The sequence below is a fragment of the Betta splendens genome, chromosome 16 (assembly GCF_900634795.4).
Source record: "Betta splendens chromosome 16, fBetSpl5.4, whole genome shotgun sequence".
NCBI classification, from domain to species: Eukaryota; Metazoa; Chordata; class Actinopteri; order Anabantiformes; family Osphronemidae; genus Betta; species Betta splendens.
Genome location: NC_040896.2, coordinates 20,185,134 through 20,208,774, shown reverse-complemented (window position 1 = coordinate 20,208,774; position 23,641 = coordinate 20,185,134). Strand labels below are relative to the sequence as shown.

Genomic DNA, 23,641 nt, shown 5'->3' with positions numbered 1-23,641 from the left:
GTCGAAAGTTCGTGAATGCATTTTTTTTGCCAGAACCCAACGTCCAATCCAGAGCCCTCCTCGTGCCCTGCAGCATTTTTAGCTAACAAGCCCTCCTCGTTTTGGTCCGTGCTCCATCTGTACGTCCTTTCCCCCAGAACCTGCGTCCATCCCGTGCCTGTCTCACGCTTCACACTCACCTCAGCCAGTCCGCACCCCGTGCTGAGATAAATGGAGTGTGCCTGCATCAGGGGAGTCGTGTGTGCTCAGCTCAGCTCAGCTGCCAGCATTCTAAACTTACTGTGATTATTGCCAGAGCGAGACTCCTCTACCCAGGAGGTCTATACTGATGGGTACTATGTCACTGGGTACAGTCAACCATGGAGAGTGGGATGAGAGAGCAAAGGGGGGGTGGGGGTGAGGAAATGATGCACCGTGAGGGAGGGGAAACACGGCCAGTAGGGGAGACGGAGAGGGGGGAGACTAAGCACATGGGTGAGACTCATCAAAGGGAAGAAAAAGCCAAGCTGAGCAAGGGTAGCCTCATGTAGACCTGCCGTAGCAGACAGAGATGTGGGAAGACGCACAGGGAGCGACATGGAGAGAAAAGAATGAAGGGCAGCTGGGAAATCTGCAAAGGAGAGGAAAAAGACAGAGAGGGGGAGCGTGAGCAGAAACGAGAAAGAGAAGCAAAGGGAGAAATTAGAGCGAAAATCTCGACGCGAGCGGTGTGCGCTGTGATTGTTTTTCTCTCTCTCTCTCTCTGTCCCTCGCTCCCTCTCTGCGTCTCCCCCTGTCTGCCTCTAAACGGTCGGGATGTGGCCTGTATCTGCCGGCAAGAAGGAACTCAATTTGGGACAATTTACTCGGCAGTCTCAGCCCTGATGCACCTCAGGGACAGAGAATAGAGAGAATGAAAGTGAAGGAAGATAGAATCAGCAAGCGCCACACACACACGCACACACACAGACACACACACGTGCATTGCACACAATTGCCGCTGAGTAGATTTCACTTAGTTAGTTCTAACTCTCCCAGGCGGTCAATACGATTGAGTTTATAAGGCTTGGAAATGAAAAGCCCAGGATAAGGTTAGATAAACTGTGCTATTTGATTTCGGCCCACCTCTTGCAGAAAACCCACATAAGACAGATGGCCCGAGGGGAGGCACTCAAATCATGTCGCGCAAAGGGTCATATGGGTGATTATGTCTGAATGTGTTGTATGTTTGACCCTCACACTCCTGAATTTGCGCCCCTGTAACACACAGTCACCTCCCTAACGTGGGGCCTGGGATTTTTATGCTATGACTATTTAAAAACGTCAGTAAATCCCTCCTACAACTGTTTTGTGTTGCTGTTGCTCTAAAACTTTGGAATTTTAGAACCTGTTGTGTTGCTCTGCTGACAGGTTGGAGGCCTGAAGGGCATATACAACCTGAGAGACAGCAGGGGGCGCTCTGACCGAGCCACTTTTGAGCAGAGGCTCTCGACTCTACCAGGGGTAAGTATTCTCAACTGTGCCACTAAATAATCTCTCCGCTGAATAAAAGATCTGCCCAGACAGTGAGGTCTGTAGAGTTAGTCATGTTCCCCAAAAATGATTTCTATCTCTCGCCTCCTTTTTTGTGGCCCTGCTCACACTCTGTGTAACGCAGCAGGAAATGGATTTGTAACTACAGCAAATCAGAGTGTTCAGCTCCTTAGACGTGTCTGTTTGATACATTTAACATGGCCGCGTCAAGGTGAATTCACGCTCTGGCACTGGTTCTGATTTTACACAGCATGTATATGCAAATGGCAGTTCATTTGGCTGGCGTTGCTGTTTTAATCAGGGTCTAGTGTTGATTAGCGAGAAGTGAAAAAAGCAGAGCCGTGTGGTGAGTAATGGCTGAAACTTGTTTACCTTGCTTATGTAGTTCGTGAGCCCGTTCCACCCGATATCACTTCGTAACCCCCCCCCCCCAGCCGCTTCCAGCACGCCGTTCTGCATCACCCTCAGAGTGCACAATGCAGCCTCCTCAATGGGCTTCTGTTGCCAGGGCAACTGTCACCCTCAGAGACATCCCATGACAGCGCAGGGTGAGAGAGGAGGACGGGGAGGAAGGGTCAGAGATGCAGCTTTGGCCCTGTCCTATCTCCAGAGTGCATCAGACCTCTGGCAGATCCTCAACTCAAACAAAACAACAACAACTGCACACACACACACACACACACATGCAGAAACAACACACACACACACATGCAGAAACAACACACACACACGCAGAAACAACACACACACACACACACACACACACATGCAGAAACAACACACACACACATGCAGAAACAACACACACACACACGCAACAACCCCCCCCCACGCACGCACACACGCAACAACCCCCCCCCCCCACGCACGCACACACACACACACACACACACACAGAGCAGCGCATTTCTACAGACACGCACCAAAGCACAACAAGCGGGAGAAAGTGTGAACACAAAGAGGAGAGGAAAATTCCAAACTTTCCGATTCAGAGTTATCATCTGAATCAGTGTGCGTGTGATTAATTGAAGTAATTTATGCACAGTCTCCAGTGACTCCATGTATGGTTCATGATTTCATTAAACTGTAACTTTAATTACATTTCTACCATCGTAACTTTGGGTGAAAATGAATTTGCACCCTTTACATTTCCCACATTTTGTAATGAGTCCTAAATCTAATGGATTGCACAAATAATGATTTGGGATAATGAACAATTGGACATTTAGACACTGCATCTCCTTAAAGAGCTGCTTTCACAAGCGCAGTTTGGTGGCTGTTGTTACAGAAATTCATTTTACTTATTATACTTTCTCACATTCTACTGTGTGAATGTCACCTGTTGTGTGGAGAAAGCTGACAGCACAGCACGTCTGTGTTGCCTGCGTCGCACGCTCAACAGGCTGAACCTGATAAAGAAACAGATCGTCCGCTGTTCATTTGGCTGAACCCTCTCATGAGAGTAGTTGTGTTACAGTACATTGTGCCTTATGTTCCTATAGTTGTGTATTTTGTCAAAAATTCAGTTCATTTCCACAACAGGTTTTATTATACACTGCAAGAAAGGTGAGTTACATCCATACAATATTGTTTTTTAGTGTCGGGTCAATGAGACTGATCAGCATTTGTACAGTTTAAAAATAACAGAACCAAATGGACGTATCGGTGTAGATAAGGTTTTAAAAGGCTGAGGTATGAGGTGTGCCCTTTTATATGAACTAGTGACACGCAGCTTGCTCTGGAGCAATGTGCTGCTTCATTGGTCATCAGCAGGAGAGCATTTTAAGCCAACTGTTTTTTATAGTTCTGTTTAGTTAATGAGACTCTGCAACACATTCACTACACTGCACATTACTATGAATAATCGCCCCAATAAAAATGCATTTATTCCTCTTTGCAAATGGCAAATTACATAAATAAAGAATATAAAATACAAGTTTGTGTAACGATGGATGTGTACTGTGCAGAACGTGCTGCGGTGACGAGTGTAACTGAAACAAAATATATTTTAGTCACACGTGATGTTTACATGCTAGTGTTTGTTGCGTTTCCACATAACCATCAAAATAATCTGTACATCACAACTCATTGTTTTTTTCTTCGTCATTTTATGATCCTACTGTAAGTATGATAACAGTAATAGGCCAGTGCAGGAATAATAAACACCTTCCATCAATGGCTGGGATCTCAGCACCTGTTAAGCACTCGTATCAAATACTCCACGTGAATGGAGCACCGAGGCACATGCACCGTGCTTCGCCGGCTCGTCGTTCACAACCGGCGCCCAGAGTAAAAGTCTGCTGTGGCTCCTCGGAGGAGGTGATTCTCTGGCCCTCCCTCAGCAAAGCAACAATCAGCCGCTGCACCGCTAATGGCGTAATTAGCACGAGTATGAAAAATCAGCTCAGCACGAACATACGAGGGCTCAGGACACAGTGGAAGTGGAGTGCAATACCAACACACACACACACACACACACACACACACACACACACACACACACACACACACACACACACACACACACACACACACACACACGGCACCCTACAGAGATTTAAAAACAAACATTCAACTTTACACATAAACCAAACGTCTTCTGCCTCCTTGTTTACTTTAGAGCCCTCATCTCCCTCCCATCATACTGTTCAGGGTCATACGTCTCCTACTTAATCCAATGATGACCTTTATCAAAATGTCTGCGAAATTACTTCCTTGTCAGCTTCTTTACATAGACGCAGCTCTACACACTTAGTACACGACTGTAAATAAACACTTGATGGGAGCAGCTCTGTCTTGTTGCTGCATATCGTTGCCCAGTGAATCAACACAAAAACAAAATAATGCACACACACATGTACAATAAACAATGCATGTGCACAATAAGTGTTGCCCACCTCTTACCTGCTATTAATAGATCAGATGGCTCGCTTCGTCAACACACTAGTGGAGTAGAGTTATTTATGACCTCTGGCACCTATAGCTGAGATGGGAGGTTCCTGCACCTGCCTCCAGGTCTTTTTCAGGAGAAGCACAGACGTTACTAATAAGATGGCGACGAGTCTGCGTGAACGAAGTGGCGTCTGCGGTGTTGCGGTGTCGTGTCCCAGGTGTCTGGGCTAAACGAACAAGCTGAAGCCTGTCTTGTGTTTGCCACGGGTCCTAAGTGCAGCGTTTGCTTTGCTAGATGTCACTATTTTATTTCCTACTGCACCACTAGACACCTTTAAGAAACCATGTCCAGACTTTTCCGCAGCTTCCTTTGAGTGTGGAATGTTTTTAGCGAACAAGGCCACCCTGATAATACAAAAGTAGAGAATCCCATTTAATTGTACCCGTTTTCATAATTACAGTAGATTGTGCTTGTTATATAACATTGGTACGTTGCTCATCTTCAGTCTAAACAGGTCAAAGGCTACAGTAAAGCACTTTTCTGTTGCTTAGTTTCATCTTGATGCTACAGATGTCTCTCTCTCTCTCTCTCTCTCTCGCCACAGAGAAAACAGTTGAATTTTCCCTCAATGCTTCCTGAGTGCCGAGGCATTTGTGTGCTTTTTTTCCTGCACTTTGTTTTTTTTTTTTTTTTCTTGCTATTTTTTTAAGACTCTAGTCACATCCACAATCCTGCGGCCCTATAAGGAGCTTTCACGCTTTTTGGTTTGCTTTAGATGTTTAATACCCCCTCTCTTTTGTGTCAGGGAGCTGGAGAGGCGTTAAGAAGCGCTGATAAACCCCACTTAGATCCCTTCCTGGCCCGTCACCCCGGCCTGCCGGGCCGCTTTAGCAGGGAACTGATCTGTGACGGCCTGCCACTCAAACTGAGCACTTCTGAAGGCTGACACAATGGAGTGAGCAACACATCAGAGAGCCCAGGGGTGGGTGAGGAGGCAGAGGAGAGGGAGGGTGAGGCGAGGGAGGAAGAGGAGGCCAAAAGGTGCCCTAAACTGAATTGAAAACTAAAAGAAGGCTAGAGGAGGGGCAGAGTGTATCTCTCTCATCTTTCTCCTTCTCTTTCAGTTTATGCAATTTCCCCCTCCCTCTTTCCTCCGCTGTAGTGCTTTTTCTTTTGCTCGTCCGTGTGGGTTTCACCGTTCGTCTCCCGGACGCAACCAGGAGCATTTTCTCTCGGCGTCTGGGGGTTATCGGCCCCGCTGGAGATGAGAGGGCTGAACCGGAGGCGCGGTTGGCCGTTGGATGGATGGGGGCTGAGAATCAGATATGCAGAAGCGGTGCATCATCAGGGTCCGGGTGCTGGTGGCAGTGCAGCCGGCACGTGGGACCATCGCTGGTGTAGCGGGCCTGGACAGGGTGGGGCCGACCAAGCTGTGACTGACAGGTAGTCGGGGGGGGGAGGAGGGCGCTCGGCCACTGCCACGGCCATCGCTTTCCCAGGAGACCACGGGTGGGTAGCGAAGCCCAAAATGTCAGCACTGATATTTGTGCAGCCCAGCTCATATCACACGGCTGCAGCTGCCTGCCGTCCACCGCAAACACTCATTCATTTGGAGCCGTGAGACGCTGCACATGCAAACACTCTCCCACACACCCAGACCTTTCGTTCTGTGGTTCCTCACCTTCCTTAACAATTCTATAGAGGCACACATACACACACATGCAACCTTTATTTCCTTCATATTATTTTATGTCGCCATATGTTCACATTGCGCCTCTGTCAGATTCTCAGCTATTCTTCTTACGCGCTGACTTTGTCTTCCCTATTGATCCTAACCTTGTCCTCTCTCTTTACATTTAGCTAGGCTTTTATTTTGAAGGGAGAACTGTCAGTTTTTTATTTGATGCTGAAAACGCACCGACTTACTTTGTATTGCAATATGTTGGGTTTCCATTATAAGACGTGGTGTATTTTTATGGAGTGCGCTTCTTTGTGGTGATTTCATGTAATTGTTTTATGTGGACGTGGGTGTGTGCGCGGGTGTGCGCGCGCGCGCGTGTGTGTGTGTGTGTGTGTGTGTGTGTGTGTGTGTGTGTGCTGGATGATGAATGCGCTGACAGTAGAAAGGTCAGTGTCACAGACAGTGTGGTCAATTGCCCCGTGTCCCTTGAGTCTAACCTTGAGCATCACTCCCTAAAGAGTCTCAATCTGCCATTAAGACACACACACACACACACACACACACACACACACACACACACACACACACACACACACACACACACATGTTCCCTGGTGAGTGTGTGCCATTAGTAGCTGGCAGGGCCTGAGCTGACAGAGAGCGATTAGCTCCCTATCATGTGTATTGATCACAGTGTCCTGGCTGCTCCTCCAGAGGAAGGGCTGGAGGGGTTTTAACAACTTAGTCCCACAACACGCACAGTTTGCTCCTTGTTATCTACGTGTATGTGCATTAGATTGAGATTTATTAATTCCAAACATGTGATCTCTGAAGCTCTCCCACTGCGCTGCTTGTTTTGTGTCAGCTTCAAGGCCTTCACGTCTGTTGTGTCCCCAGACATCTGCTTCCATATCCAATCTAAATTATCACTTCCACTTTAAACAGTACAGGAACAAATGCTTATTAAAATAGTTTAAACTATGAGCTTTGCATAGTTCTATATGTGCACAAATGTCAGTTAGGAGCAATTCTGTCAATGCTCCTCCTAAGCGGATGCAACATGATGATCTTGAATCATAACTCCGTCACATTTGTAGAGCTGTGCACATGTCACTTCAGTTTGTGTCCAAGGTTTTTTGTGTTCAGTATCTTGTGTGGTGTTCTTAGTTCCAGCAGTCCACGTCACCCTAAACCCTTCTTGGGTGCTTTAGTCCAGCTCCCAGCTCTTGTTAATTGAGTCTAATTGAAGAACATGAAGGGGAAATAAAGCAAGCAGGCTTTTACCACATAAAAGACCACAGCCGTCTCTCAATAGTATTTATTTCCAACCTCTTCCACTCTGATTTAAGTGTAAGAGCACAATAGTGGCCTGACACTGATCTCGTGTGTGTGTGTGTGTGTGTGTGTGTGTGTGTGTGTGTGTGTGTGTGTGTGTGTGTGTGTGTGTGTGTGTGTGTGTGTGTGTGTGTGTGTGTGTGTGTGTAAGCGTGTGTGTAAGCGTGTGTGTAAGCGTGTGTGTAAGCGTGTGCGTGTGTGATCTGTTGTTTGATTTAGTGCGTCCACCTTCACAAGGACCAGCCTCTTATCAGATCAAAGCTGCAGCCGTAGCCCATGAACGTGTCTGTGTGTGTGTGTGTTCATGGTGGAGCACAGAGGTGTAGGTGAGGTGGGGGTGTTTTCGTTGCTTTTAACCCAGGACAATGGGACAGCAAAGGAGAGCGCCAGCGAGTACTCTTTGAACTAATGAAGAGGAAACCTTTTACTCTCCTCCATAAAGATGCCCAGTGCTCCCTGTGCTACGGATTTTACCTCTTTCAAAGTGGAATAAAATAGAAGCGAAGAAACTATTTCATTTGCTTCACGCTTCTCACTGTCCTGTTTTTATCCTCCTAAACCCACAGTTGTAGACAAAACGCCACACAAGGCAAAAGCAAGGCTTCAGAAAGATTATTAGAGCTGTAATACATGAGCATCTATTGTGAGTCAAGGTGTGAACACCAAACTTACAAAGGTGAAGAGAATATAAATTAGATTTTCTGTGTTTTATCTTTTGTACTTTTTGGCTAAACCGACCAAGATTTAACATGTTCCATGATTTAATCCATGACTGTTGTGTTTTGAAGGTTCGCTGGCTTCAGAGGCAGCACAGTCTTTACAGAGAGAAGCGGCTTCCTGTGTCAAGACCCGGCCCCGTTTTCACCGATGGTGAGTCTGACGGACGCCTCTCGACCACTGAGCTGCAAAATGCTCTGTACTGAACCTTTTTAAAACAAACCCAGGACAATGCAGCGAAACGACAAAATGTAAACTATACACAGTACACTTCTATAAGGTAGAGCAGCGTGGAGTACTTTTGTAAACCATAAAAGTTGTGTCTCCTGCGTAGGACCTGTGAGGCAGCAGCGCAAATGAATACGACACATGAAAACATGCCGCAGAGGACGTTTAGCTGCATTCACAGAGATAAAATAAAGACAAAACAAGAAAGAACATGACGAGAATGAAGCTCTGGTGAATAAATTTCCATGCATTCACAGCTTTTATGATAAATATGTGTATGGTACGTTGTGATTTTCACAGGTTTTAAAAGTTACAGGTTTAACACAACAGATCAGTTCGTTGTGTTAGAAACACTCCCACAAACGGGCGACGCCAGAGGAGCTTTTCAGCTTCTCAGCCGCATTATCTGCTTTGGCAAATTGGCATTTTTTTTGTTTTTCTATTCCTGTCATGCATTTACTCAGAGCTTTTATATTTTCATCAAGTTATTCCTGCAGAGGCGAATATGTGTGATTGTCATGAGAACAGTTGCTTTAGTTTCTTTGGTAGCTGCTCTACAAGTTAAATCATGTCAAGACTATTTTACTTTCAGTTCATTTTTTATTTATTGTTTATCTGGTGTTTGAGGTTTTTTTCTGTTGCGTTCAATTTCATAATGTTTGTTGTGTTCAGAGCTGTTTATAGTTTCCTAATTAGTATGACACTTTCCACTGTCAAGCCACGGAATAGAAAAGGACAATTTGCTAAGAAACTAATTATCTATTTAAAGGATCATAAAACATACCAGTGGCAGACTTCTAATCTTCTGTACGTTTGAAACCTTTCATAATCAGGGATGATTTCTGGAAAGTGCTCGGGTCACTCTTGCTTTACTGACTTTGAAGCCACCTCTGCCCACATTAAGACACACGATGCAGTGCTAATCTCTGCCACTGAGAATTTCTTGACCATGTTACTGTCACTACTGTCCATGTAAACCAGGTTTTACAGGACGAGATAGAGAGTTGGTGGGCGGGGGGTCAAGGACAATAACAACGGGTTAAAATCCTACTGTGTGTGTGTGTGTGTTATTTTTTTCCCAAACTGAGCTCCTTTAGTCTCTTAATTAATGGACTAGGCCTATTTTTACTGTGCATGTTGAAGTGTGTTGTCTAGGAGCACACAGGCTCACGTGGTACCGCTCGCTAACACTGCCATGATGCTCAACTTTTACATTTTGGCCAATATGAACTTTTTAAGTGTAATACAGCTTAGTGGTATGTTTGGCTGGATACTCCCACTGTTCAGTATCTTCTGCCAGATTTATAAATCTCTGATATGACCATTTCTTTGCCAAATACTGCTTCTTGGCAGAGAGAAAAAAGCCTCATTATAGGAGACTAAAGAGTATTATAACCCAGGATACAAATAGTACTCGCACTGTACATTGTACCACTCCTGTTGGACGGCAGTGATGGGTTTGGGTCTCCAGGATAATTTATTTAACTTAAACACTGTAGGTGGCAAGCAATAAAATAGTACCTCATGGTCAATAATAATAAATAGACAGTCCCACATTTACCCTTATCAATCATGGCAGTGTATTCTGTGTGTGTTTGTAGTGAGCTTGTAGTGTGTGTGTCTGTGTGTGTGTGTGTGTGGGGGGGCATATTTTTAGCTTTCTAACTAACAGCGCTGAAGCTAAACCAACATGCCCTACAGATGTGAACAGGAATAGATGTTCTCAGCTCAAATTCCCCAAATGACAAACTATATTTAAAGTTGCAATATGCAACTTTTTTTTAAGTAGAAATATGTTCACAGATGTGTCTTAGTGTGGAGAGCAACAGACCCATTTCTCTCGTACTCGAGCTCGATACTACTGGAGCTTGAACCTGTGTTGTTAAGGTCATCATGGTGTTTGGACTCTTTTCTGTTGTTGCTTTGTACTGGTTGCAGATGATTTTTGTTTTAGTTTTCACATGGGCCTCATGTTTTGGACATCACTATGATACAGTTAATCAAGTTTTACCGCTTTAACACAGTTTTCATCTGATCTTTATTGCTCCCTAATTGGCTTATTTCTAACTTTATCATTGTCACAAACTCTAACATCTGAAACCTCTCCAGCAATGGAACAGATCAGGGACAGTGTACTGGCTGACCCCAATAAATACTATAGCTTGAACCACTGAGTAACCATGCATGCTTCCTGCTAACCTTTTAAAACACATCATACTGTATATTATACTTTCTAAATCAAAGCAGTCGCATCAGTCGCACGCATGATGCTACGACGGAGAGCTGTGCGAGGATGGGCATGCTGGGAACGAGGCCAAGGCCGTGAGGCTAACATGTAGAGCATTAAGAGAAATGTGCAGGCCTTGATGAGCCGATAGCACGTCCAGAGCCAGCCAGCCAAGCTGTGCCGCCGTAATGAGATGCTAATGATATGATGATCATATGCTAATCTCCCAGCAGTATTCCACATCATTGGAGAGAGAGGGAATCCGAGAGGCCTTTTACCATTGGTTCAAAACACACACTTCCTGAAATCACAGTTTAAGGAAGGAAAGGAAACATTTAAAACAGACACTCGATGGCTGCGTGTGTTTGCAGGTTCCCAGAGGAGGGAGTCCGCCTCTGGCAGGAAGCCGGCGAAGAAGAACCGCGACCAGTTTCTCACCTTCAACGACCCACTCTGGCACATGCAGTGGGAACTGGTGGGTGTAATTGTCTGTGTGTGTTGTGTTTTCAGCTTATCTGGCATCTCTCTTTCCCTTTCTCCTCTCAACTCTTGTCCCCTCTGTGAAGGATGTTCCTGTGACAGGCATAAGTCAGGCAGGCTTTCATGTGTGACTGCAGAGAGAGAGAGAGAGAGAGAGAGAGAGAAGGTAGAGGGATGCAGGGAGATTATGGGGGGAGCGGGAGGGGAGGTGAGGGGGGGGTGTCCGTGTTGAACTGAGACAGATGTCGGGAATTGATGAGGCTCGAAGCAACACTCACACACTTGGGCCGCTTCAAGACAAGCTCATCCCTGTAGTGGAGTCCTGTTCGCAATGTTTGACCGTTACGTGTTGGTGAGTATCAACACAAATGAAGACCCAGTGTGTTTGGTTACGAAAGTATTATATTTAATCAAAGCACAAAAATACCGGCTTCAGTTCAGACTATTCAGTCACTTTTCCAGCGTATTATTCCTATAAAAAACAGAATCACATTTCAGCCAGGATAAAAAAGCCTCTCATCATCTCAATGAGAAGGAGCCGTCTCATTTTGAAAACAATTTGATTCCATTTGAGCAGGAAGTGCTTGTATAATACCAAAGATATCTTTTTGTGTAAATCTGTCTCAAGATCATCTCTTGTGCTCGCTCTTTGCAAGTGCACTTGAATTATGTGAAAGACGTTCAGATGTACAGATGTATTCCTCTGCCCTTCACTCCTTCTCTTCTCTATAACCTCTACACATTTTGTTCAGTTAGACCTTTTTCTGAGTTGAAGACATTTGCTCTTTTTCAACTGTAATATTTAAAACAGATTTGTAAAAAACATAAATCACAAGCTAATACATTAGGAATAATAGTAATAATGTTGTTTGTACCAACTAGTACTCTTGTACCCAAGTTATATTAAATAGACTACATATATACCATAGTTTTGCTTTAAGTTGATTTCCGTATTAAATTTTATTACACAAAAATAATGTGAACATATAATAATAAAGCATTAAAAAGTTCATCAACACTTCAAAATATTCCTTCTGAAATAAAGGTTGAGTTGAATCAACACCTCCATAACGCCAATGAATAAAACTGAGGTCGCTGAAGGAGGAGGCTCTTTGTATCGTATTATTTAGTTCTGCTGTGGGGATCGTGTGCAGGCGATGTCCGTCAGGACTCAGGCGACATCTTGTAAATATGTCCTTTCAGGTGGTGCCAGCTTAAAGTAGTAGCAGATTAAGCAACAAGTTGCTAAAAAATACAGAATTGTGTGATCCCGTGGAATTGTAATGAATATTTTAAGAATTTGATTGAATTCACAGCTTGAATCATCGGATCACAGCAGATCACCAGATCAACAACACCATGTTGTATATTGTGTATGTAATCCTTACCTGGTTTATCAACTCTGTGCCAACCTGCAGAGATACAGACTCACTGAAAAGCAGGGCCCGAGCCAGTTCCTGACTGACTGCCAAGGGTGTAATATGTCAGAGGTGAGGTGGTGGGGGGGCGTTGGGCCAGAGATTCACCAAAGCAAATAGCAACACAATGATTGACACCTCAGTTTGAGGGGTGGGATGGAGTCCGATTGAGGATGGTATGGAGGGTGATAAGGACACGGAGCGATGAGGGCGAATGGGGAGCACATATAGGGACAGACTGCTCTATTTAGAAAGGCTGACGTCACTATGATGTCATTAAGATTGAAGGGAAGAAAGATAATATGAAATGATTGAATGAAAAGAACCAGACTTTTGAAAGTAGCTATAATTAAGCAGTTTAGTTATATGAACTAAAAACTAGTACTTACAGCAGTTGTTAGTTCTCAGTAGTTGAACCAGTGCCGTGTTTTTGTTGTTGAGGACATACAGTATTTGTCTCTCTCTCTCTCTCTCTCTCTCTCTCACTCGCTTGCTCGCTCGCTCTCCTCCCCTCCTCATACTGTGTTATGTTTAATCAGCCTCTGGTGGACACGGTTATTGATTGAGGGTCAGTAATCTGCTCAGGTTTGGTAGCCTGCCAGGACCAGACGTGTATATACTGTACTGTACTGTGTGTGTGTGCTGTACATCATGGATGCACATTATATACAAACACACGTGTGACATGCACACAGAATGCACATGTCATTGTGTCCTTGCTGCTCTGGAGAAGCTGCTAAAATCCATACAGCAGCCTGGACTCTATGTGTGCGTGTGCGCTGGAGCTGATGGGCAGTCTAGATAAAGGTAGACGAGCAGGTGAAATCACATTGTTATGCTTCCATGTGCGATTTTCCCTGCGCTTGTTTGTTTTGTGATGTAATGCTCCATGAACCTTTTCTTGTACACTTTAAACACACGTGTCTGTGAACCGTGTGTGTCCGTACAGAGGATCCGTGTTTTTTCTTTGCTTTGGAGAAAGATTAGAATTCTACGTGTGTTTGACTTTCACTTCATGACCGTGTGTGTGTGTGTGTATGTGTGTGCGTGCGTGCGCATGCATGTGTGTGTGCGTGTGTCCCCAGAGCCAGTCCTCACGCTCTGGACGTTAGCTTGCTAGCTGCCCCCATTCATCTGCTTTATTCTCGCACACTACAAAGCAGCATTTCTCCCAAGATGCAACCCCCTCGAACACACAACAAACACATGCACATGCACAGACGCACACAAACCCCGACACACTGCCCCCCTGCAGAGCTGTTTTTCCCCATTGTACTCTCTCTTCCTCTCTTCCTCTCTCCCTCTCTCTCACTTCATCATGATAACAACAACAGAGTTGAAACACTCACTTTGAATATCAAATTGATTGTGTGTTTGTGTGTATGTGTGTGTGTGTGTGTGTGGGCAGGGGAGTTTGGGGCAACTGCTGACATTTTGTTTGTTCGCTACCTTCCTGCGCGTTGTGTGGTTTAAGGATCTTGTTGTGTGTGTGCGTGTGTGTTTGTGTGAGCGCAGCACTGAAATTGCATTTGTAAAGTGTTTGTTTGTATGTTTTTGAATGTATGTATTCTGAAGGGCCACTGCGGCTCATGGGAGCTCATGGGAGCTCCGGCGATGCTTCGGCGTGACGCAGACATGTGCGGCTGCATTTGTATGTGGGTGGTTTTGTAGTTCGAGGTGCAGGGATGAAAGATCCGTCTCTCTGACACGCACAGGAACTCGCTGGGCTCCTTATCGGCTCCGTGAACAAACCTAGCGTGCGAGGGCTCTCAAATCGAGGGATCAGCGCACATTGCCTCCACAGCAACACAGCAGCTCACCTTAAATAAGCAAATACTGGTCTCCTAATGCTGAATACTGAATGCATTAACTTGCTACTGTATGCGTTTTGTTGTCTTTTTATATTAATTGCTTTGGGAGAGACTGAAAATGACAATAAGGTCTCACTTTCATAAGACTGAGTAGTGCACATGATTATTAATCTTAAATAGATTTTATCAATATTCTCTCGGGTGCAGTTGAGATTGTATTCATGCAGAAGGAGCTCAGTGTGAGATAAAAGCCAATCGAATGGTTGGACGGGATAAAGCAGGTGCAGGATGACTTTCAGGGTGACAGTACATGAATGCAGGGGCAGGAAAGCAGCTGTAGCATGTACAAGAGGGCAGGTGGGGAGCAGGGGACGCGTTAGAGAGACGAAGGATAAACGGAGGACGAGGATGATGCAATGTTATCACCGCTTCACCAAACCAGGACACGTACAAGCAGGTCGATTTAAACCACGGTAAACGGCAATAGCTTAGTTCACAAACACGCCTGGGTGGACGTTAGCGAGCGGTGCGTTTGGGCCGATGTGGGACAATTAGCCACTTGACCTTTTGAAGTTGTGGTGGTAATGTGGTGTGTGGGTGTGTGTGTTTAGTTCGCCCAGGACGAGTACGGCGCCAGCGGGGCCGACCTGAACGTGATGCCAGTGTGGAACAACAACATCACCGGCGATGGAGTGGTGGTCAGCATCATCGACGATGGTGAGTTAGGCCTTCAGCCGCTGCACGTGGGGTCACACTGGATGAACACTGGTAGGTCTGCTGGCTGCATGTGGTACATTGGTGATTATCAGACTAGTCAGAATGTTGTGTAGCTCTAGATTGTAACAGGATTCAGTCTGCTTGATTAAAAGACGGAGACAAACGCTCAAGGTCGCCGTGGCGACGCTGAACTTTGGCTCTCGGTGGAGAGGCTAAATGATTTATCCTGGTTCCGACGCCGCCACCTCCGCTGTCATCTACATCTGAGTCACGCCACAATGAGAATTCATTTCTCTCTGATTGCTGGAATATCTGGCAACAAGGGAAATGAGAGCGCGGCATCTTATGGGCTCATTCATCAAGAACTAATTGAAGCCTCACTAGTCTCAAGTGCTGATAGAGCTGGAGTAGCGTTAGAGTGCCGGTGCTGGTTTTGTGTCCTGAAATGTTCGTGCCACATCGTTTTTGCACCCGTCTCTCCTGTGTGTGTGTGTGTGTGTGTGTGTGTGTGTGTGTGTGTGTGTGTGTGTGTGTGTGTGTGTGTGTGTGTGTGTGTGTGTGTGTGTGTGTGTGTGTGTGTGTGTGTGTGTGTGTGTGTGTGTGTGTGTGTGTGTGTGCACGCATTTCTTTTCTGGTACCATTCCTGTGGATCCGCTCGCCTTGTCTCAGTTCTTACTTCTGTCTGTTTCTACTTACTGTGGACAGAAGGTCTCTGCTCTGCCCTGCATCCCTCTGCATACAGACAGAGGCCAGGTATGTGTGTGTGTGTGTGTGTGTGGGGGGGGGGGGTTATAGTGAATGGTGGAGGACGGATAAAGAATGAGAGAAGCATGAGAGAAAGAAATTAAATAGAGGAAGGGTATAGAGGGAAATGTCAGGAGAAAGCAAAAGGAATTCAGATTGGGGTGGGTGTGTGTGTGTGTGTGTGTGTGTGTGTGTGTGTGTGTGTGTGTGTGTGTGTGTGTGTGTGTGTGTGTGTGTGTGTGTGTGTGTGTGTGTGTGTGTGTGTGTGTGTGTGTGTGTGTGTGTGTGTGTGAGAGACAGAGTATTAGACTTGCACCACTGAATCCCCTCTCCTCTGAGGCTATTGTACTCTGCTCCACCTCTCTGTATTGATTCCACTGGGCTCGAGCTCCCTCACTTTCTCTCCTCCTCGCCGTCTTTTCCTTTCTATCATTCTCTTCGTCCTCTCCTCTATTTTTTTCTGTTCTTTCTTTGTTAACTAGGAGTTGACTTCTTCCTCTCGCTGTTTGCGTGTGTTTTTTTTTTCCTTCCTCCAAATCCCTCCACTTTTCCCTCTTCCCCCTCTCTCGACCTCGGACAGCTTGGCTCTCACAGCTGAAGGATCATGTACACGCTCACCTTTAGCCACCTCTCAATCGATGCCTATTGATTTTAATATCACAATGAAATAAATAATATTTCTTGGAGTGATAGTGGCCCCACCTCACCCTCCTCCTCCACCTGCACCCCTCCCATCTCTTTCAGTTCAGTTCCCATGTTTTACAGCTAATGTAATTGGCATCTGCGGTTGGTCCTCCACAAGCACTGAATCACTTTCGTTGTGCCACCTTCAATTTGTATTTGTGCGTCTGACTCTGCTCCCTCAGACTAGTTTATATAGTTTTTAATGCTGTGCTGTTGCATGACTCATTTATCAACCGTGTCCCTAGTCATATTTATAGTCTTTTTGTATTAGTGCACGTTTAATACATTCAGGATTCAGTCAGTCTTACAGTAACAGTGTTTACTATATTTTTACTGCTATAGTCTTTCAGCAGGGAGCAGCTCCATCATTTTTTTGGTGTGCAGCATTTAGTATATGTACAGTTTTTCTGTCATTTCTGTGCAGACTCACCAGGGAAACTGAGAGCACGTCACCTGCTCAGCTGTAGCATCATGGCGCCTGATTAACCGTGCACGCTGGGAAGCTTTATGCATGTTTGTACTAACGCTGCAAGCATCAAGATGCTTTACGTAGTTTGATCTGCCTTGTGTGTAGATTGATCGCTGCTGTGCTAATCAGCATAGTGTAAAGGTTGAGTCCACTGATTATGGGCCAGGATCGGTTTAAGGACATAGCTCCATTCGTCCCCAGCCACTTTGCCCCCACAACTGCCCCACAGTGTGGCCCTGTTATCAACGCCATCCATTTACACAGAACTAAGCAGTAATGATGATAATGCAGTGAGCTCAGATCTTCAATGATGTCTGCAGAAAACAGTTGTTCCTTGTGATATTCTGTTTCAGAACAATGTGTAGGATATACATGTGCAGAATATAACTACACATCAATCAGAGGCTATTCAATTCTCTTGCAATTTATTGCAGATGAATTCTGAAGTCTACTAGTCCTCCCTTCTACTTTTTGTGGAAAGACCACACTGTCAATGGAAATACAGTAGTTGGGATTTTATGGTTGCGCCTCAAAAAGCACGTCACTCACATGGTGATATAAGCCCAGTGCGAATGCAGAGCTGTGCTTTTGTTGACATATTTTATTTGTCTGTTGATGTAGGAGGTGCGATAAAAGATTTTATAGCTGGCTTTAAAGGCTTATGTAGCAGCTGTAAGAGGGGAAAAACACGTTTTTTTTTTTTTTTCTTTGAAAAGCTGATTGACCCGATGAGACGTGAACACAGAAAAGCGTTTACTCTCCTGCCCACTCATGGTGCGTCACCGTCGTACAGAGGGTCATGGGAAACGCAGTAAATGCTCATAGGTCGGTTGAGATAATGAACCTTTGAGATGTTCACGGTGCAATTTGAGCCGCTGGTTAGGTTTCACTGAATCATTGTCTGCACCTGCAAAGTTGATGACACGTGAGCAGATATTTTTTATTTTCTTTTTTTCAATTTTGTAAAAATGAGTTGAAGATGTAATACTGTAGCTGGATGTTTTTTTTTACAGCACAGGTAGCAAAGCTGAGTAACTGTGTAATAGGACAAACTTAATTTTTCCAGTCTCTGTGTCTTCATAGACACCTATGTAAAAGGCGGCTTCTGGCCCAGGTCCAGGTCCAGTCCATAGTGGGTGTATGGGCATAGTTGGTAAAAATGACACTGGCCGGCAATGGAAAAATGTGTCTGACAGGGGGAGCGACGGAGTCAGCGCTTTTCCTCCCTCCCTCCTTCCCTGACCCCCCCCCCCCCTGCTGTTCAATCCATCCAGCTGCTGTCACCACAGGGGAGCAGACAATCTATCAAGGCATCGAGATGCATTCTCCTCACCTGCGCCGCGCCTTTAATGAACAGCCAACATGATCCCGGCTGACAAGCAGGAAATGGATGTAATAAAGATTGTTTCTGCATGCTCTTTGCATCCCTGATAAATCACCTCGCTGTGCAACAGATACAGGAGCCACATGGAAATTTGATTTCACACGGCAAGGGGGAGGAAGAAGGGAGCGGCGGGGGGTTGGCGGGGGGCTAGAGGCAGGGTCACTGTTTTATGCTCTCCTTCGCTGTAGTGGAGCGAAGTGTGTGTGGGGGTTGACTGTCTTGCATTTTTGGCTTTGTTAGACCTGGAACATGGCCGCGAGTCGGTGAGCCCATAAACAACAACGGAGCACGTGTGCAGACGCTCACACACAGGAGGTGTTTAGGATCCTCTGGGGGGAAGTGGCACACGTACAAATTCAAGATACACCGAAGAAACACAGGAACCTCGAAATGAAAGCTCAGCTTGATTTCATGGGAGAATAAATGAGGAGACTACATTTGGGCACGCAGCAAACAAGGCTGTTGATCCTGTTTTACAGTAATTGTTCCTTGATTTCAGACAGGTGGACAAAGCTCCTTTTTATTTCTGCATCTCACTGCGTCCCATTTCATCAGATACGTTTGAGCAATTAGGCTAATGTTACCGCACATTAATGACTTGGTTAACTTTCTAATGCTTCCAGGTGGCGGCAAGTCGCCTTCCACCCACCACAGCAACAGTTCAGCCACATGCTCCGCTGTCCTAGGCTAGTGAAATAGAAATACATTCATATTGGGGGGTGAAGGGTGGGGGAAGGGGGGGGCTAAAGAAAAGAGAATAATGATTAGAGCTGGAGAGAAATAATAGAGAGAGAGCGGGAGAAATACACGGAGAATGGAATATAGGAGAATAAAAGGGAGAGCGAGATCGAGATAGGGACAGAGTGGGAGAGGGACGAGTAAGATGGGGGGGGGGTGGCTAATTTATGATTTAATCTAATGCAGTCTGGACCTGCTGTAAGTCACACAGACCTCAGCTGGGAAAGCGAGGGAGGGAAAGATGGGGAAATTGAGAGAGAGAGAGACATTAACCTTTCCTTGAAGCAAGTGTGGAGCGCTTTAATCTGACCACCGTCGACCCCCGTAAACCTTTCCTCCGCGTCCCGCTCCATCCAGCTCCACCCGCTTCTCCACCAACACTCACTCTGCAGCAAACTAATTGATTTCAGTTTCCTTTTTTTATTCGCCGTTCTCTTATCGGACGCCGGGTGTGTTCGGTTCCGAGCGGCTCCTTCATGTCTGCCTACTCTCGCGGTGCGACTGCGCTTCAGAACAAGGCTGGTGCAAAACTTTACTCGGAATAAGCGAGCTCAAACTTCATCAACAAAATAAAGCCCAAGGAAAAAGCTGTCAGAAAGTCGCCCACGCTGCTTGACTGACAAGTAATCGCTGGGAAGTGCAGAGGCAACAGAGATGAAGGCGAACTCTGTGGAAAAATGAGATATTCAAGGACTACGCATGCACCACATCAGCGGGTCATGCAGGTTTTTTTTTTTTTTTGCTCACCTCCATGTGATGTAATAGCCGACCAGCAGCACAAGCTGCTCCGGGAACCAAATTGCTGCCACTGGCGTTGCTGCTGGCGCTTTAGGTTGTTGTGGTGCATCTCGAAGAACAGACTTGAAACTGAGACCACGTGTTCTTCACATGTTATGGAGAAACACCGTGATGCCAGTTGCACTTGATTACACAAGCACGACGTGCTCAGTTAAAGTTATGTGGTGCTGCATAGACTTTGATTAGAACGAGACCATGTCTGAATCACAGTGAACCCAGCGACAGCGGGCAGAACCAGCACCAGCGCCTGCTACCGGAGCCCTGCTCTGGTGTCGGCGCCTCCTGCATCCCTCTAGAGAACCATTTGCTTGAATAAACATTGGTTCTGCGTCGGGCCCGTGCCGTCGGCGGCGCCGGGCCGGCGTGGGAGTCGCTGGCACATGGCGGCGTCTCTCCAGCGCTTGTTTGAATGCGATCGCGCCACTGCACTCGGCGGCTGCACACTTTCCACACTCCACTCACTCGCTACTCCCACTACCTGTTTGGGCGCCGGCGCGCTCATTTGCATGAAATAAGATGGAAATGGAGCCCTTATTTATGCCAACAGAAATGAAGTGTGTTATTAAGGGCACTATTGTGCAAAAGAGACGGTGGCGGTAAGAATACATTACATAGGCTATTTCTGGAGTGGCTGGAGTCACACGGAGGGTAATGCTTTGCAGGTCCCTGATGACTTGTGCAGTCTGGCCGCCACCACTCTGGATGAGCTGTGTGGATGCTCGCGTGCCTTTTGTTTGTTTATCCAGTAGCTTTGTGTGTGCGCTCGTGTGTTGTGACCGCTTGTGTGGTATTGGGACACGGCTGCTGTTTTAGAGCGTTCAGTGGGTCGGTTTGTTTGAATAAGGCCGAATTAGGCTTATTATTGGTTTGTTCATTTCTACACTGTAGACAGGTGTTTAAAATGCCATGAAGGTTTGAGGAAAGAAATACTGTAACCCCCCCAAAAAAGAGAGATTTAATAGTATTCACAAAAATAGTTTGTTTTTGTTGTACTTTTGGTCTTTGTGGTCACATTTTTCTAACGTTTCAGTCATGTGTCTTGCTCTGACGGATGAATTTCTAATTGTCTTTTATACTAATCTATCCTTCACAGTTTATATTTCCACACCAGCAGTCAGACACTGGTGCTGGTGAGGTTGCTACACACTAGAAAATCTCACCTCTTGGTTGATCGATTGGCACAAAATCTTGTGTAAACTTTTATGGGATTTTTATGAAATGATGAATGTTGTTGATGCTGGTGATTCGCTGACTTTTCTGCCGGCACCTGCATTAAATTGATACAGGTGAGTTCATACAGATTGTACAGGTATGAGTGACATCCCAGCTGATAAATAGCTTCTACATACAGTAAGCCTCGTTCTTATGGTCACTGCAGCTTTAAACTACCAGCTTTTCACAAAATTGATCCAAATTTTCAATAGTTCACCTCCTGCCAACTTCAGCGAGCAGCCGTCTGTCTCTCTGACCTGACCTCACTGACCTCTTACGTTCAACCTAAACCTGAACCTGTTTCACTAATCCTTTCTTGGCCTCGGGGTAACCCACGACCTTTAACCTTTTATTGAGCCTTGTGTTGCCAGGTTGCTCCAATCAAGCGAGACCATGCAAGGTAAATATTATGAGCTGCTGAACAAGGTGGATCTCACAGCTACATCTTTACGAAGAACTAATATAATTGTGAACCAGTGAATGGTTCAGTCATGTCTGTTACAGAAGGATTTTGCAGCTTTTTTTTACAGTAATAGAGTTTAGCAAAACGTGGGTAGCGGTTCAGGCGCGCGTCGCATCTGTCCTCTTGAAGGGTGGCCATTTTGAAAACTGCCCGTTAAAACAAGAGAAAAAAAACACAGCCATTAACTGGAAATCCCCCCTCCGAGGGCTAAATTGGTGTAAATAATATTGTTCCCTTCTCTGTCAAAGATATATGGAATGTCGTTTAGCTGATGGCTTCAGTAAATGCGGCAGCCAGGCAGGCGCACAGATATAACAGATCTGCTCAAACATTACATCTAACCACTGGGCTGTGTAACTGGGCCTATACAGCATTTGTCATGTGCTCTGTGTGTGTGTGTGTGTGTGTGTGTGTGTGTGTGTGTGTGTGTGTGTGTGTGTGTGTGTGTGTGTGTGTGTGTGTGTGTGTGTGTGTGTGCTCAAGCCTGTTACAGATGGAAATAAAGCGATTGGAGCAAAGAGAGAGAAAATAAAAAAAAAATAAAAAAATGATGGAGGGATAGAGACCAGAGAGTTGTTGTTGGGAAAATACACATCAAATAAACTAATGTCAAGGCCAGTGTGGTGCCATAACTTCTCCATTGAACAAGGGGTCAAACTGGGGTCAAGCTTTATTGATTTCTTACCAGGCTTTGTAGCTGTATTTCTTTCTACTAATAGCAAGTGCGGGGCTTCACCAGCACTGGATGCGATTTCTCTTTAATGCACAGCACAGAAGTATTTCTGGGTTGATATTGAAACTGTCTCCGTCACGTCGCCACATAAAGTGCAGCAGGAAACCGCCTCGTGTACAGTACTTACATCAGATTTTAGCTCCCTGCTCATCTCCGTCTGCGTGGTTCCGACTTGACGCTCGTGTGGGTCCGAGCTTCTCGCTTGGCAGGGACGCTGCGTCGGGAGGCGTGTGTGTGTGTGTGCGCGAGTGCTCGGGCGTGCGCCGTGATGGATCGCGGCGGTTCCCTGTTTACCTAGCCTCATGATTTCCTGTGCGTGCATGTAACAAGTGGAGTTTGGCAGGATTAATGAGCACACAGCTTGCTGAATGGGTGTTTGGCTCCGCGAAGCACTCCATCACAGGCCTGATGCTGCTACCACAGCCCCCACACACACACACACACACACACACACACACACACACACACACACACACACACACACTTGCTCTCTTTCTCTCTCTCACACACACACCACACACACCAACGCACACACACACACACACACACACACACACACACACACACACACACACACACACACACACACACACACACACACACACACACACACACACACACATGCACTCTGCAACTCACCACTTACCCCTGCTCTTAATTACACATGCTTAGCCAAGTCCCATTAAGCAAGCCCCCCATGCTAAACAATGTTAAAGCATCCACATTTCTCATAGAGTGCATTGTTTAAATATAGTCTCCGCACGGCAGCGTGTAGGAGGGAAATTGTTCTAATACGTTTGCTCCAGAGAGGTACAGATGAACAGACAGTGATCGCTCCATGGAACATTTTAATTCAACATTTCACCATTTTAAGTATTTATTTGTCACATAAATTTACACAATTTAAGCTGAAATAATGTGAGTGATTAGTGTGAAGATTGAGGGATTATGAAGCATTAATTAATAGTTTTCAGTTAACTCTGTTGAATAAAATGGTCATGAAATGCGATTAGATATTCACCGTATCACAAACGATGCTGATAAGACTAAACGGATAAAACAACAGTCTATATAATTTTTGTCGTCATTGGTGGAAAAGTTAACGACAGCGGTGTTTCACCGTCTCCTTAAACCAAGTTTGGCTTTAATGAGTCTGTCCTTTGGCTGTGGACCCACGTGACGTCCAGCTTCTCTCGCTGGTTCCCAGTACTTCCTTCGCTTGGTACCCAGTGTGTGTGTTCTTTTAAAGACTCCGCAGCAGACCTGGTGTTTGCCACAAGGCGCATTAACGCTCCACAGCACTACTGGGAGAATGATTTGTACATCAATGAAAATAAGGCTTCATTGTTCTTGAAGACAGTCACTGCTACTGCGTAGATGTATTTGCAGTGTCTGTC

The 23,641-nt window shown here is 45.7% G+C and overlaps 1 protein-coding gene across 2 annotated transcripts in view; it reads left to right on the top strand.

Annotated features, from left to right (window-relative positions):
• LOC114843405 (neuroendocrine convertase 2-like) overlaps positions 1 to 23,641 on the top strand; it is a 111,636-nt gene that overhangs the window by 15,103 nt on the left and 72,892 nt on the right. For both annotated transcript variants that reach the window (XM_041067646.2, XM_029129923.3), the window contains 4 exons: positions 1,390 to 1,482; positions 8,210 to 8,291; positions 10,965 to 11,068; positions 14,914 to 15,019. In XM_041067646.2, the coding sequence (XP_040923580.1) occupies positions 1,390 to 1,482; positions 8,210 to 8,291; positions 10,965 to 11,068; positions 14,914 to 15,019 (385 nt within the window). The remainder of the gene's footprint in view (positions 1 to 1,389; positions 1,483 to 8,209; positions 8,292 to 10,964; positions 11,069 to 14,913; positions 15,020 to 23,641) is intronic.